At 18.3% G+C, this 15942-nt stretch overlaps 5 protein-coding genes and 6 non-coding genes across 11 annotated transcripts in view; 9 read left to right on the forward strand and 2 right to left on the reverse strand.

Annotated features, from left to right (window-relative positions):
* Positions 1 to 49: 49 nt before the first annotated feature.
* PAGM (phosphoacetylglucosamine mutase, putative) lies at positions 50 to 2389 on the reverse strand (the record flags this gene model as incomplete). The annotated part of the gene is made up of 1 exon (XM_028672622.1): positions 50 to 2389. One exon carries the CDS (start codon positions 2387 to 2389, stop codon positions 50 to 52), a length of 2340 nt encoding a protein of 779 aa, XP_028529156.1.
* A 1570-nt stretch (positions 2390 to 3959) lies between these two features.
* On the reverse strand, positions 3960 to 4223 carry RPL38 (60S ribosomal protein L38, putative; the record flags this gene model as incomplete). The annotated part of the gene is made up of 1 exon (XM_028672623.1): positions 3960 to 4223. One exon carries the CDS (start codon positions 4221 to 4223, stop codon positions 3960 to 3962), a length of 264 nt encoding a protein of 87 aa, XP_028529157.1.
* Positions 4224 to 5809: 1586 nt separating this feature from the next.
* PGAL8A_00357100 (60S ribosomal protein P0, putative) lies at positions 5810 to 6760 on the forward strand (the record flags this gene model as incomplete). The annotated part of the gene is made up of 1 exon (XM_028672624.1): positions 5810 to 6760. One exon carries the CDS (start codon positions 5810 to 5812, stop codon positions 6758 to 6760), a length of 951 nt encoding a protein of 316 aa, XP_028529158.1.
* Positions 6761 to 7224: 464 nt separating this feature from the next.
* PGAL8A_00357200 lies at positions 7225 to 7321 on the forward strand. Its single transcript, XR_003699227.1, has one exon. It is a non-coding gene; the product is annotated as a small nucleolar RNA snoR13 (small nucleolar RNA).
* Positions 7322 to 7427: 106 nt separating this feature from the next.
* On the forward strand, positions 7428 to 7530 carry PGAL8A_00357300. Its single transcript, XR_003699228.1, has one exon. It is a non-coding gene; the product is annotated as a small nucleolar RNA snoR13 (small nucleolar RNA).
* Positions 7531 to 7685: 155 nt separating this feature from the next.
* On the forward strand, positions 7686 to 7787 carry PGAL8A_00357400. The gene has a single exon (XR_003699229.1). It is a non-coding gene; the product is annotated as a small nucleolar RNA snoR13 (small nucleolar RNA).
* Positions 7788 to 7907: 120 nt separating this feature from the next.
* On the forward strand, positions 7908 to 8014 carry PGAL8A_00357500. The gene has a single exon (XR_003699230.1). It is a non-coding gene; the product is annotated as a small nucleolar RNA snoR13 (small nucleolar RNA).
* Positions 8015 to 8102: 88 nt separating this feature from the next.
* Positions 8103 to 8204, forward strand: PGAL8A_00357600. Its single transcript, XR_003699231.1, has one exon. It is a non-coding gene; the product is annotated as a small nucleolar RNA (small nucleolar RNA).
* Positions 8205 to 8306: 102 nt separating this feature from the next.
* Positions 8307 to 8410, forward strand: PGAL8A_00357700. The gene has a single exon (XR_003699232.1). It is a non-coding gene; the product is annotated as a small nucleolar RNA snoR13 (small nucleolar RNA).
* A 2060-nt stretch (positions 8411 to 10470) lies between these two features.
* Positions 10471 to 11790, forward strand: RPT5 (26S protease regulatory subunit 6a, putative; the record flags this gene model as incomplete). Its single annotated transcript, XM_028672625.1, has 1 exon — positions 10471 to 11790. The coding sequence occupies one exon, from the start codon at positions 10471 to 10473 to the stop codon at positions 11788 to 11790; it is 1320 nt and encodes a 439-aa protein (XP_028529159.1).
* Positions 11791 to 13109: 1319 nt separating this feature from the next.
* The window catches only part of PGAL8A_00357900 (conserved Plasmodium protein, unknown function), a gene marked incomplete at both ends in the record, with an annotated part of 4736 nt that continues 1903 nt past the window's right edge, over positions 13110 to 15942 (forward strand). The window contains 2 exons of the mRNA XM_028672626.1: positions 13110 to 14081; positions 14275 to 15810. Coding sequence (XP_028529160.1) covers positions 13110 to 14081; positions 14275 to 15810 — 2508 coding nt within the window. The remainder of the gene's footprint in view (positions 14082 to 14274; positions 15811 to 15942) is intronic.

The raw sequence follows: 15942 nt of genomic DNA on the forward strand, positions 1-15942 counted from the left end.
TATTTTTTTTTTTTTTTTTTTTTTTTTTTTTTTTATGAAAAATATGTAATTATTCAGATAATTTTTGGTTTTCTTTTAAATATTGAGAGATAATTTCTTTTACCTTCTCTAAAATTTCATTCACTTTTTTACTTGTTTCTGCTTCAGCAAATATGCGAATCAAGTTTTCCGTTCCTGAAGGTCTAATAAAACATCTAGCATTTTTTGAGTCTACTTCATTAACTATTTCATCGATTTTTCGTTGTAAACATTTTGGTTCAATTAGATAATGTTCATGTTGCGGATGAGGTTTCAATTTTTGCAGAATATATTTTGGACACATTATATTTATATATAAAGAAGGATAAGGCTTATAAAAGTTATCCCATTGTTTTATATTTAAATTTAAATAGGATAAAGTCAATTCAATTGCTATAAAATCAACTATAGCATCACCTGCAGTTTGATTAAAAAAAAGCAGATATTTTTTTAAAGCTATAAATGATGTATCCTTATTAATACATAATTTTGTTGACCATTCATTCAACTGATTTATATCTGCGTATATAGTACCATGTCCATTGGGCTCAAAAAATATTCCTATTGAAGATTTTCGTGCTACATTATCAAGATATTTAATTCCAGTTTTTGTACATATAATATTTATATTGATATATTGAAATATATCTATTTCTTCACTTACTTTCTTTTTCATATTATTGAGATAATTTATAAAAGAAGTATTTACATAAGCAGTCTGTATTATATTAATATCTATTTTTTCTATATTCTTCTCTGAAATTAATTCTTCCTTATTTATCTTAATATGTGATAACATCTTGATTATGCAATTTAAAAATAAACAAATTATTTTGGGACCATCTAAAATAACAATATTATTATCTTTATTTTTATTTTCGTTAAAAGAATTATTAATTAAAGTATTTTTTACATTAGGATTATTTGTAAAATTATTGTAATCATTTTTATCATTATCTAAAAAGAAATAAAGAATCCTATCTGCATCTCCATCAAAAGTGCAAAATTTACAATTTATTTCTTCCAATGGAGAATTAATAGGTACTTTTTTTTTGCTGTATACATATTCAGAACCACAATTAAAATTTAAAATACTATCTTCATCGTTTATATAATTTATTTTTATTATTTTTTTATTTAAAATATTGAATATATTCTTAAAATTATCAATTTTCAGACTTGCTACACCATTTGAACAATCAACATATATTTTTTCCTCTTTGCAGTTGTTCGTTAAGACTTCATTATACGTTTTGTTTAAGTAATCATAAAGATCTTCAAATAGATATATAAAATAATCAAAATAAAACTTATCACTGTTATATGCATATAAATGAACATCATTATCTTGATACAAATTATTATTTAAAATTTCTTTGTTTATATTTACTGCATGCAATTTATTTAAGTCTCCACTGAGTGTATTATCACTATATTTAAAATAATATAAATTTTTGATTAAATTGTTATTTTTTAATTTAAATTTTTTTAGGTATTCCAAATCATTTTTCTTTTTATGAATTGAATAGTTGTTACTCGTAAGAATATTAGTATTAATCTTGTTATCATCAAAAATATTATTCAGAAAATTAATAATAAAATGCATACATGGAGTTGTTATATAGCACATATTATTAATGCATTTATATATATTTAAACAATTTAAAGATTCTATAATAATATTATTTAAGGGTAATCCACTACTTCTAGTGTCGAAACCTATACATATATTTGCCTTTAATGTGTTATGTATATTGCATTTATAAATTATATCATCTAATTTTTTTATATTATTAAATACGTAATTATCAAATATATTAAGACCTGTTTCCTTTTCAAAAATATGTGCAATGCAATCAATTATATTATCCACTATATCATCAATTGTGCATTTTTTATTTTTCTCTAAATATCTTAAATGTCTATTTACAAGATCCATTAAATAATACTCATATTCTTCATTTATTTGTCTTCCTTTATAGTCTAATATTTTTACTCCATTTTCATTATGAGGATTATGAGATGCTGTTATAATAATTCCTACATTGTTCCACTTAATATTTTCTGCACTCTGTAAATTAAAATATTCTTTCTTTTCATCTAATGAATTAAAATCCAATAACTTATACTTTTTACTTATTTCATAATTATATTTAATAAATAACAATCCTATAAATATTCCACTTTTATTTAAAGCATTTAATAAATCACAAGATTTTGTTTCATATTTATCTCTAAATCCGCTATTACCATAAGTAAATTCAAAAGTAGATTCGAATTTTATATTTTCTTCAATAGTGTAATTTGGTAAATATTTTTCAATACATGGTTTTATTTTGACATAAAATAAGCTTTCTTTTATGTTTCTCATATTTCATAATTTTTTTTTTTTTTATAAAAAAATATAATAATGTATATTCATATATATGTTTTTTTTTTTATTTCTACAATGTTATCTAGATAAAAAAAAAAAATATACTATATAGCATTATAAAATAAATAATAATTTACGATTTATGTTTTTAAATAATTTAAGGTGAGTTAAAACATTATATTTTATTTTATTTTATTTTTTTTTTTTATCTATTTTTCAAAAAAAAAAAAAAAAAAATGTACCATATTGTACGTTACAGAAACAATCTTTTCGGTAGTTTAAAAAAAAACAAAAATGCACTATATGAACATATATATAAATAAAAAAAAAAGAAAGGAAATATATAAATATAAAAACAAAATATTATTAGATAAAGATTAAAAAAACATAAACAGAAAAATGATGTAAAGCATAGAATAAATTCTTAAAGAAAAAATAATAGAAATGCTTTAAAAGAGGATTGGAATAAGTTGCATTACTGAAATTATTATAAATACATTAGCAAATTCCTTTTTATTTATTTTAATATATTATAAAATTAATTTAATTATTAAAAAATTGTAACTGCATTAATTGAAGTTTAACTATATCCTTTTAAATAGTATCTTTATAATATTAGTGAACTTTTGAAAATTCAGAATAAAAAAATTACAAATTTTATATTTTTTATTATTTATATAAAATTTTTTTTTTTTTTTTTGAGTTTCATTTAAATACGTAAATATAAAGAATTTTTCATAAAATTAAGAAAAACGGTTATTGAATAAAGTTGTAATTTTTAATAATTTTTTAGTAAATTTTATTTAATTACTTTTAAAAATTTTGTAAAAAATATACATATTATTATCCATATTTATTTTGCTTTATGTCCACTTTTACATTCACAGATAAAAAACCTTTTACTCACGTGTACAAACTTAAAAGGAAAACTCATATTTTTTTTTTTTTTTTCTTTGCAAAAATACCATATTAATAAAAATTTAAAACGAACTGAAAAATGAATTCATTTCAATATTTTTTTATCTTCCTTAATTTTTAAAAAAAATTACAAAATGAATAATGTCTTTTGATAAAAATAAAAAAATCATATTTTTATTTTTAACATTATTAAATAAATATATATATAGTTATTAAGAAGTTTTTAAATTATAAAAATAATGGCTTTACTATTTTTTAATTTGTGGAATACTAATTATTCTTTAACTCCTTAAACCGTGAAATATATTTCAAAAATGTTATTTCTTGATTTAAAATAAAAAGAAAAAAATCACTTAAAAATATATAAAACAAATTTTTTTATATGCATAAAATTTTTAAATTTTAATAAAAAAAAAAAAAAAAAAAAAAAAATAGTAGATATAATAAGTAGTTATAAATAAATGAATATAAATGTAAAATTAAGTTCTTTATAGTTTATTGTATTATGATTTTTAAATTAAAAAAAAATTTTCTACTGCAACTACACATTTATTTTTCTTCACATCAACACAATATTTCTATTTCTTTCTTATAATAGTTTTTTTATATTTTCTTCTTTTCCTTTTTTATTATTATTTTGCAATAACACTTATTTTTTTGAAGTTTTTGTAGTTTTTTTTTGTGGATAATATATTCTTTTAAGACTAGGTAATAAAGAGTTTTCAATCCTTTCTGCTTTTTTACGATCGGCAAATACCATTGTGTATAAATATTTTTTTGTTCTTAATTTTAATTTCGTTATTATTGTATTTTTCTTTACTTTGCTTTTTTTCTTCACAATTATTACAGCTGTGGTATCAGGCTTTCTACTAATTTTCAAAAATTTTCGAATATCATTAATTTGTTTTGGCATTTTTTCCTACTTTTTTTAAATAATAAATATTAAGTTTTTATAATTTTTCTTTTAAATAAAACTATATTTTTTATAATAAAAGTGTTAAATTAAAAAGTTTTAACTTTTTTAAATTATGAATAAAAAAAAAATAAAAAAAATAAAAAAATTAAAAAAAAATTTTATAAAACAAAAATAAAATATATGAATTCATATATTTATGCATGTTAATATTTATAAATATATATTGAATATGTATCCTTAAAGTATTTCAATTTTATTAAATATATTTTAGTTTATATTATAGAAATAAAAAAAAAGAAAAATATTTAAACGTTGTAATTATCATAGGAATAAAATACTATATCTTACTCTTTTCTTTTTTTTAAATTAAATTAATACTTATTTTAGGTGCTTAAAAAAGTTATAGAAAGGGAAAAGTTAAAAAGTTCACATTAGTTATAACCAAGTTTGGTATTATTAAATTAATAAATGTCCCCTTTTTTCACTACAAGAAAAAAAAAAAAAAAAAAAAAAAAAAAAAAAAATCGAAAGCTCTTAACGTAAAACAAAAAAAAAAAATTAAAAAAAAAATGTAATATAAATAAAATAAAAATATATATTTATTTTATTTTATTTTATTTTATTTTATTTTATTTATTTTTTAATTTGGTATTTTTCTTTTAGTATTTTGGAAAATAAGTATATATATTTTTTTTTTTTTTTGAGAACTTCTTATTTATGGTAATTAAAAAAAAGATAAATGTTGTTTTCATGTTAATTGTTTTATTTAAAGAACACTATATATTTTTGTATAGATAACTTTATGATATTTATTCGTAATTTATATTTATTTTCACTCTTTATATTTTTATTTCTTGATACATTTTTTTTTTTTTTTAATTGAATTTATTATATAAAGGAAATTATGTTACTTGTATTACGTTTATATGAAGTTTTATAAAAAAACTTACACCATGCTAAATATATGTTTTGATTTATATTTTTTATTTTTTTTTTTTTGTTATGTTTTTTACATGATCAAGCAATAATTTAATAAATATAATATATACTATATACATAAAATTTGTATATTTTGCCTGTATTTTAAGATTATTTAATTGAATATCTTGCTTATATTTTTTTTAATATGTTGTAATGATATGTAACATGAATATAAATATTATTTTTTAAATGTTATTAATATGGTCAAGTTATTATGTTTTAATTATTTGTATAGAGTGTTTTAATGTTATAATGTGAGACATTATTTATGTTTTATATAAATTTAAATTTATATGTTTCTTTAAATCTATAGTATTGTTTATTTATTCTTTTATTTTGCATAACTTTATATTAGTACATTTTTATATATATATTATATTATGCTTGTTGTACGTATTTCTTTTTTCTTTTTTTTATTTTTTTATTCTTTTTATATATTTTTGCATATTTATTTTTTTTTCGTAGGTTAAAGTGATTGTCAGACATTAAATGTACTGCCAGTCTCCATAAAGTTAGTGATTTTCTTTTTTTAAATTTTTAAAACATATCAGAATTTTTTTTTTTTTAAACTAAAATTTTTTATTAATAAAAAGTAGAACAAAATGGCGAAATTATCGAAGGCTCAAAAAAAACAAATGTATATTGACAAACTTAGCACGCTGATCCAACAATATACAAAAATATTAATTGTTCATGTAGATAATGTAGGATCAGATCAAATGGCAACTGTTCGTCAAAGTTTAAGAGGAAAAGCTGTAATTTTAATGGGAAAAAATACAAGAATAAGGACAGCATTAAAAAAGAATTTACAAGCAGTACCACAAATAGAAAAATTGTTGCCATTGGTAAAATTAAATATGGGTTTTGTCTTTTGTAATGATGATTTATCAGAAGTGAGAAAAATTATTTTAGAAAACAGATCACCTGCACCTGCAAGGTTAGGTGTTATAGCTCCAATTGATGTATTTATTCCACCAGGTCCAACAGGAATGGATCCTTCTCATACATCATTTTTTCAATCTCTTGGTATATCTACAAAAATTGTAAAGGGTCAAATAGAAATACAAGAAAAAGTGCATTTGATTAAACAAGGAGAGAAGGTAACAGCCTCGTCAGCTACTCTTTTACAAAAGTTCAACATGAAACCTTTTTCTTATGGTGTTGAAGTAAAAACTGTTTATGATGACGGAGTAATTTATGATGCTAATGTTTTAGATATTACTGAAGAAGATATTTTAAAAAAGTTTTCAAAAGGTGTTTCTAATGTAGCTGCATTGTCAAGAGCTGTTGGCATTATAACAGAAGCTTCTTATCCACATGTTTTTGTAGAAGCATTTAAAAACATTGTTTCTTTAGTAATTGACTCTGATTATACATTCCCATTAATGCAAAATATTAAAAATATGGTTGAAAATCCACAGGCATATGTTGCTGCTGCACCTGCTGCTTCCGCCACTAAAACAGAAGAACCCAAAAAAGAAGAAGCTAAAAAACAAGAAGAAGAAGAAGAAGATGATGAAGATGGTTTTGTTGGATTTGGAATGTTTGATTAATATTATTTAAAAGAAAGACAAACATTTTAGAACATAATATATATTATTAATAATAATATAAAAAAATGAAACAAAATTATACTAAAATGTACCATTTTTGACAAATAATTATGTTGTTCTTTTTAAAAGGTGATAAAAAATTATTTGTATTATATATATATATATATATATTCATTTATTTTCATTTAGTAGATAATTTATAATTATAATATATTTTAAGAATAACTTTACATATTTAATTTATATATGCTTCAAATATATTTGAAATATATGAATTCTAACTAATATACTGAGGGTGATAGTACAAAATTTTGAAATATTTTATATTTGATAATTTTTGAAGAAGGCTTTATGAATATTTCCCGTATATTAGATGTAGATACTTTATGAAAAACAAAATAATATTATAATTAAAAATAAATATATATATATACAAATTATTATTTATATATTTATGTTTCGTTGAATGATGATAAAAAATTCTCAAAATGTTCGCAGTTGAGAGTTTTAAAAAAAAACTCTATGAATTATTTTCGTAGCCTTCACTTAGATGTCTGACGCAAAACATAAATATTTTTTTAGAAAAGAATTATAATTCAAAATAAGAATTTAAGTTGTATAAATTACATATTTTTATATATTTGTATTTTTATACACCTATATGTTTTGATAAATGATGATAAAAAAATTCTCAAAATGTTCGCAGTTGAGAGCTTAAAAACTCCATGAAGAATATTTGTAGCCTTCACTTAGATGTCTGATACAAAGCATATTAATATTTTTCTAAAACCAAATAATAAAAAAAAATTAATATACATATGTATATATATATATATATATATATATATATATATATATATATATATATATATATATATATATATATATATATATATAAACGTATGTTTAAATTTATATATATTTTTTGTGAGTGATGATAAAAGAATTCTCAAAATGTTCGCAGTTGAGAGATTAAAAACTCCATGAAGAATTTTTGTAGCCTTCACTTAGATGTCTGACACAAAGGATAATTAAAATTTAAAAAAAAAAATAATATAAAAAATATTATTATATATATATATATATATATATATATATATATATATATATATATATATATATATATACATGTGTAGATATATATAAATTTTTTGTGAGTGATGATAAAAAATTCTCAAAATGTTCGCAGTTGAGAGTTTTAAAAGAAAACTCTATGAATTATTTTCGTAGCCTTCACTTAGATGTCTGACACAAAGAATAATTAAAATTTAAAAAAAAAAAATATATAAAAAATATTATTATATACATATATATATATACATGTATAGATATATATATATTTTTTGTGGGTGATGATAAAAAATTCTCAAAATGTTCGCAGTTGAGAGTTTTAAAAAAAAACTCCATGAATTATTTTTGTAGCCTTCACTTAGATGTCTGACACAAGGAATATTTAAAATTTTAAAAAAAAATAATACAAAAATTATTATCATATACCTATATATATATATATATATATATACATGTGTAGATTTATATATATTTTTTGTGGGTGATGATAAAAAATTCTCAATGTTCGCAGTTGAGAGTTTTAAAAGAAAACTCTATGAATTATTTTAGTAGCCTTCACTTAGATGTCTGACGCAAAAAATAATTATCTTCAAAATGTTATAAACAATATTATCATATAAATATGTGTCTATATGCATAAATTTATATGTAAATTTTATGAGTGATGAGAAATTCTAAAAATGTTTGCATTAGAAAACTATAAAAAAAAAACTCATTGATGAAATATTTCAGCAACTTCATGAATTCCTGGTATAAAATACTAAAGTATTTATTATCAATGAGATTTAAAAGAAAACAAGATGATTTAAACAGAAAGAAATTGAAATATTTATATTTAAAAGATTTTTATAAGATTTAAAAAGAAAAATAAAAAATAAAAAATAAAAAAGGATGTTATACTATTAAGATTTGTGAACTATAATCTATAAAATTTTTTAATATATATTAAAATACCTTACTAGAGTTTTTATTTTAGTGTTTTACAATATATATATACAATACATATGCTATTAGAATAATTTAATACATATATAGGAAATAAGGAAAATTTAAATTAAAAATTATATTTATATAAATTATATATAAAACATGTTAATGTATTAATTATATAAATTTTATATAAATATAAATTTTTTTTCATATAAAAATATTATTCTATAGTTTGTTATTTTTTTTTTTTTTTTGAAAAATAAAGAAAGAAGGAAAATTAAGAATATTCATATGTATAAATGTTCATTTTGCATAAATTTTCGTTTTTCATATATACATTATTTTGTACAAAACATAAAATGCTTATTATATTTAATAATATGAGAAAATCTCTAAGGTCTTGTAATTATTTTATTTTATTGTGTTTTATATTGATTTATTTTATAATATAAATATATGTGTTTCTATTATACTTTTTAAATTTTGTAGGTTCATAAAGTACAAATTAGTGTCATGTAGTTTTTATTATAGATAGGTATTATTTATAACGAGAAAGAAGATATACCTTATTTTATATTTTTTTCACAATAATACCCTTTCATTAGTATATAAGAAAATTAAATTATATGTAATTATTAATATAATTGTTGCATATATTATCCTTTTTAATTAAAAAACTATAAATCTTATATTAACTTTTTAAAAACATTAAAAAAATTAAAAAGAAAAAAAATTTTATATTTTAAAATTTTAACCTTCTAATTTTCTTTGTCTTTTTTTTTTTATTTAATTAAATTTACCATTTAAAAAAAGCAAAAAAAAAAAAATAATTGAACAAACGTAATATTTACATATAATATTTAGAAATAATGTATAAAATTTTATAAAGAAAAAAGGTTACAAATAATAAAAATATCATAAACTCATAGAAATTTTTATCAAAATATATAAAACATGAGAAAAAATGATAAGGTCTGTTCTAAATAATTACATTATATTAATTTGCTTTGATATAAAAATTTGGTTGAAAAATAAATACTATCTTTTATTATAATTAAAAATGAATAATAATAATTTTAACAAATTTTAAATTAAAAAAATAAATTATACTTATTTATATATTATACTTTAAATATTTATGATTATTTTTCTGAAATTTTGTGCATAAATAAATAGATAATAAGTATTTTATTTATAATAAATTTTGCTTAAACTTTTTATTTTTTTAATGTGTTTGTTTTTAATAGGAGAAATAAAAAATAACTTTAATATATATATATATATATATACCTATTTAAATAAATAAAAAATAATTTAATTGATTTTTATAGCTTTTAAAATAAAATTATTTTATTTATCATATTTTTTATTATTTTATTTTATTTTTTTTTTTATTATATTTTTTTTTTTTTTTTTTTTTGTATATTTGTACATTTTTTGAATAAAATTTTTTTATTAAAATACAAAAAAATTTTTATAAAAAACTGAAGAATAAAAATAAATTGGGAACTTATTTATTTATCTTATTTTTATCGTTTTACACTTAATTTTGGATTAAGGTTATCTAAATAAATAAATTTAGGAAATATATGAAGCTTCAAATATAAATTTATAAATTATGTTCGTGTGTTTTTAAAATATATATATTTATATATATATTTTTTCTACTTCAATTTTTCATTTATTTGTTATAAATTATAAAATAGAAAATGAATGTTGAAAATATATTTGGAAATGAAGAGGTAAATGTAGATGAAATAGAAAAATTATCAAATAATGAAATAAAAACAAGAATTAGTTTAATTGATACAGAAGTAAAGATATTGAAGAATGAACATGCAAGATTAAAAAATGAATATAAGAATTTGCAAGAAAAAATTAAAGATAATCTTGAAAAAATACATTTAAATAAAATGCTACCATATTTAGTAGCAAATGTAGTAGAATCGTTAGATTTAGAAGATGAAGAAGAAGAAAATGAACCAAAAGATGAATATGATTTATATGATAATAATATGAAATTAAGTCATGAAGGATTTCGTGATATAGATGATGAAAAAAGAGGAAAATGTATGGTCATTAAAACATCAACAAGGCAAACTATATTTTTACCAGTACCTGGTTTAATAGAAGCATCAGAATTAAGGCCAGGAGATTTAGTAGGTGTAAATAAAGATAGCTATTTGATAATTGATAAATTACCTCAAGAATATGATAACCGTGTAAAAGCAATGGAAGTAATTGAAAAGCCATCAGAAGATTATTCTGATATTGGTGGATTAGATAAACAAATAGAGGATTTGGTTGAAGCAATAGTATTACCTATGTTACACAAAGAAAAGTTTGAAAAAATTGGAATTAAACCTCCAAAGGGTGTATTAATGCATGGACCTCCAGGTACAGGAAAAACATTACTAGCTAGAGCTTGTGCATCTCAAACAAATGCAACCTTTTTAAAACTAGCTGGTCCACAGCTAGTTCAGATGTTTATAGGAGATGGAGCAAAAATGGTTAGAGATGCTTTTAATTTAGCAAAAGAAAAGGCACCAGCAATTATTTTTATTGATGAATTAGATGCTATTGGAACTAAAAGATTTGATAGTGAATTATCAGGTGATAGAGAAGTTCAAAGAACTATGTTAGAGTTATTAAATCAACTGGATGGTTTTAGTACTGATGATACAGTTAAAGTTATTGCTGCTACAAACAGACCAGACACATTAGATCCAGCTTTATTAAGATCCGGAAGACTAGATAGGAAAATTGAGTTACCTCATCCAAATGAAGAATCCAGAGCTAGAATTTTACAAATACATTCACGAAAAATGAATGTTCATAAAGATGTTAATTTTGAAGAATTAGCTAGATCTACTGATGATTTTAATGGAGCACAATTAAAAGCTGTATGTGTTGAAGCAGGAATGATTGCATTGAGAAGAGGGGCTACTGAAATCGATCATGAAGATTTTGTTGAAGGAATTACATCAGTTTTATCAAAAAAAAAAAGTACTCTGAATTATTTTACTTAACTTTGTATATATATAAGAAAATATTTTTGTTCTATCGTGAAAATACTGATACATTTGTTTTTTTATATATATATATTCATATGCATGAAAATGTTCATATATATTTGCTCTTATGTTAAAATACAAAAAAAAAAAAAATAAAATAAAATAATAAATAAGATGTATATTCTGTAATATATATATTCCCATATACAAATATTTTATAAGGAAACAATCATTAAAATAATTCGATATATAAGTATACATAAAGAAAAAAATATTAATAATCTAAATTATAATTTTCGTATGTTTAGCCTTTTTTTTAATATTTATTTTTTTTTAAAATAATTTCCATCTGCAATTTTTTTTTTATATAAATCTTTGTTATGATTTAATTTATGTATATTTTATAATATAAAAAATTTAATTCCTTTTTTTTTTTTTTTTTTTATCAATACTATATATATATATATATATGTATATAATATAAATTTTCTTTTTAGTTAATCTTTATTTTCTGAAAAACTTGAAGGTCTCTTATTCATAAATGTTTTCTTCAATATTATTTTGTATTTATTTTGCTTTTTTTTTTTTTTTTTTTTCTTTTTCTCTTATAATTTTTCCAAATTTAAATTTAAAAAAAAATTTTAATTCTTTAAGATGTCTCTATATTTAATGATGTGTATTAGTTAACAAGAAAAATCATTTGAATTATTGAAAAACTGGCATATTTCATTTAAATAAACAAAAATTAATTGTATGACATTTAATTATGTGTTTTTCTTAGTATTAATTGAAATAAAAAAAATGTTTAATTTTTTTTTTTTTTTTTTTTTTTTTTTTTTTNNTTTTCTGAAAAACTTGAAGGTCTCTTTTTCATAAATGTTTTCTTCAATATTATTTTGTATTTATTTTGCTTTTTTTTTTTTTTTTTTTTTTTTTTTTTACTTAAGCAAATTGGAAGTAATCTTTTTTATTTAAAAATTTTGTGTAATTCAAAAAAAAAAAAAGAAAAATAAAATAAAATAAAATAAAATAAAATAAAATAAAATAAAAAAAAATAAATAATAAAATAAAATAATATAAAATAAAATAGAATAAAGTAACATAATAGTATTTATGCAAATTTGAATATGTATTAAGAAGGTAGAATGATTATTGTGTAAATAAGATATAAAATCTTATAAATACATTTTTAAATAGAGAACTACAGGAATGAGTAAAAAAATAAAAAATCAATCCTATTAATAAATAAATGAGTAAGTTGTCAAGAAGGTATATAAATGAATAAGAATTATATAATAAATAAAAAAAAATAAACGATTATATAGTAAAATAAAATGAAGGATAATATTTTCTTAAATAAAGAGGAATTACTAAAAGGAGAAAACATAATGCATATTATGAAAGACCCTATGTTATTTTTAGTTGAAGCAAATAAATATAAAACAACAACTGAAATAAAAAATGATCTTGAGTTAATGAAAAATATAATTCATAATGATATTATAAAAATTTTAAATAAAAATTCTCAGGAATTTATGTCATTACCATCTAATTTAAATATTATAGAAAATGCAATACCAATTTTAGAAAGAGAAATAAAAGTTTCTAAAACTTTTGTTAAAAAATTATTAAGTGAAATAAATACTATTAATGATAATACTCATGAAATATTAATAAATAAAATTAATACATATATCATTAAAAATATCTTAAAAAATAATATTGAAATAGAGCAATTACTAAATAAAATACAAAAGGAAATTACAAAATATGAAAAGTCTGAAAATTATATATTTTTAGTAGATATACGAAATAAATTAAGTTCAAATAATGATGACATAAATAAAAACATTATGGAAGATTTATGTAAAAATAATTCATACCTTCTTTACCATTTAAGTCAAAGAATAATAAATATATCTAAAGGAGTATGGAAAATAAAGGCTATGTTATATAATAATTATAAAAGAATGTGTAAAATATCTAATAGTTTAGGAGATTTTAACAATCTTATTATAAAATATGGTACTTCAGCTACATGTGATAATGAAATTATAGATATAATTAAAAATTATTCTTACGAAAGATTTAATAATAATATTAAATGCATAATTAATCAGTTAACAAAATGTATAAATCAGCTGTCTTATATTTTTTTAAAAATGATGAAAAATGATTTTTTAAAAAATATATGTGAAAATTTTATTTTGAATCAGTTAACTAATTATATTTTAAATTCGTGTTATATACTTAACTACTTTGATACATTTATTATTCAATTTCAAGAGATATATATTAATTATATTGTAAGAATATCAAATATATTTTAAAAAAAAAAAAAAAGATGTAAATATTAACAATAATATTCAAATAAGAATTATAACTATATTTATAATAAATTTATAATTTGAATTTTTTTTTTTTTTTTTTATTTTCTATGTAATACTTAAATATATATATGTATATTTTTTTTTTTTTTTTTTTTTTTTTTTTTTATAGGAATACATAGATTTTGAAACGTATGATTCACTTTTATTATATATAAAAAAAAATATTTTAGAAAATGAAAACGTTATTATGATATGTAAAAGAATAGATGAAATAGATGAAAATATTTTATTTTTTACAAAAGGAATAGTTGAAAAAATTTTAGATATTATAAAAATTAAATTCCCCAATATATTTTTGTTAAAATATTGTGATATTTTTATTGAAAATTATATAAAAACATTCAATTTTTTAGACGAAATTAAAAAGGACAGAAGAACATATGAGCAATATGTCCTCAATGACAAAATCAAGGAGTTTCTAAAAAATTTTGAAACAGAAGCATATGTTCAATATATTTTAAATATATTAGAAAATAAAATAAATGAAAACAATAAAAATATTATTTTTTTTGATAAAAAATATATTTTTGATAATAACTTTTATTGGTTAAAAGAAACAATAAATTTAATAAAAATTTTTAAAATTTTGTTTACTAGTAAATTTTATATTTCCGATTGTTTATCTAATTATCTATCTTTTATATTTAAACATTTTAAAAATTATATTTGTAATATTGAAACATTTTTATTATTTTTAGAAGAAAATAATAACATTAAGATTGGTCATATTGATAAAAAAAAATTCAATTGGAGCCCAACATTAAGTTATAATAGTATAGGTTTTTTTTTGTCTGATTTTTTATCTTTAAGAAAAATTTTTAAAACAAAATATAAAATAAAAAATTTTATTAAAAACAATGAATTTATTATACCAAAAAATATAGGGGATATACCTAGATGGATATATAAAAAACTTTTTTCTAATAATTATAATTTTTATTATAATGACGATAATAACTCTCGTTTAACTAATTTAATTTCCTCATCTGATAGTGAAGAAAATATAAATGAATTCTTTAATAAAGAAACTAATTTTTCTAATATAAACAATTATATGAATAATTACTTTAACATAGATTCGGATAAAAAAAAGCATAAAAAGAATAATGAAGACAATTTATTGATGAAAAACGAGGAAATTGAAAATATAGAATCAAATTATGAAATTAAAAACGATAATAAGTCATTTGACGAAAATAAAGAAAAAAAAAATGATATAATTTACATCACAAATTGTGAAGATGAAGATAAACAAAGGAAAAATGAAGATATTAACTTGAATAATAATAATAATAATATGAAAAACCTTAAAAATATAATGGTTCAAGAAGTTAAAACAAATGATGAATTAAAATGCGAAGAAAAGAAACTAATTTTTAAAATAGGAAAAGATAATAAAAATTCTTTAAAAGAGAAAAAAAAAGAAATGAAATTAAATTTACATATATACCAAAATAAAAACACCAAAAAAATAATTCACAATATAAAATGTATAAATGGATTTTTAAAAACATTATCTAAAATTGTAATAAACACACAAAAATCTTTTGAAGATCTTTTTATTAATAAGATGTTTGAAATTTGTTCAAGTTTTTTAGTATATTTGCATTCCTTGCTAGCTATGTATAAAATGACTAATAAACCAGTATAATAACAAATACAAAAAATATGGAATATTTTAGAATAATCAATTATAAAATTATTTTAGATTTTTTTATGAAAAACATAATTATAATTTAACCATAATTTTTTTTTTTTTTTTTTTTTTTTTTTTTTA

The sequence above is a fragment of the Plasmodium gallinaceum genome (assembly GCF_900005855.1).
Source record: "Plasmodium gallinaceum strain 8A genome assembly, contig: PGAL8A_v1_98, whole genome shotgun sequence".
NCBI classification, from domain to species: Eukaryota; Apicomplexa; class Aconoidasida; order Haemosporida; family Plasmodiidae; genus Plasmodium; species Plasmodium gallinaceum.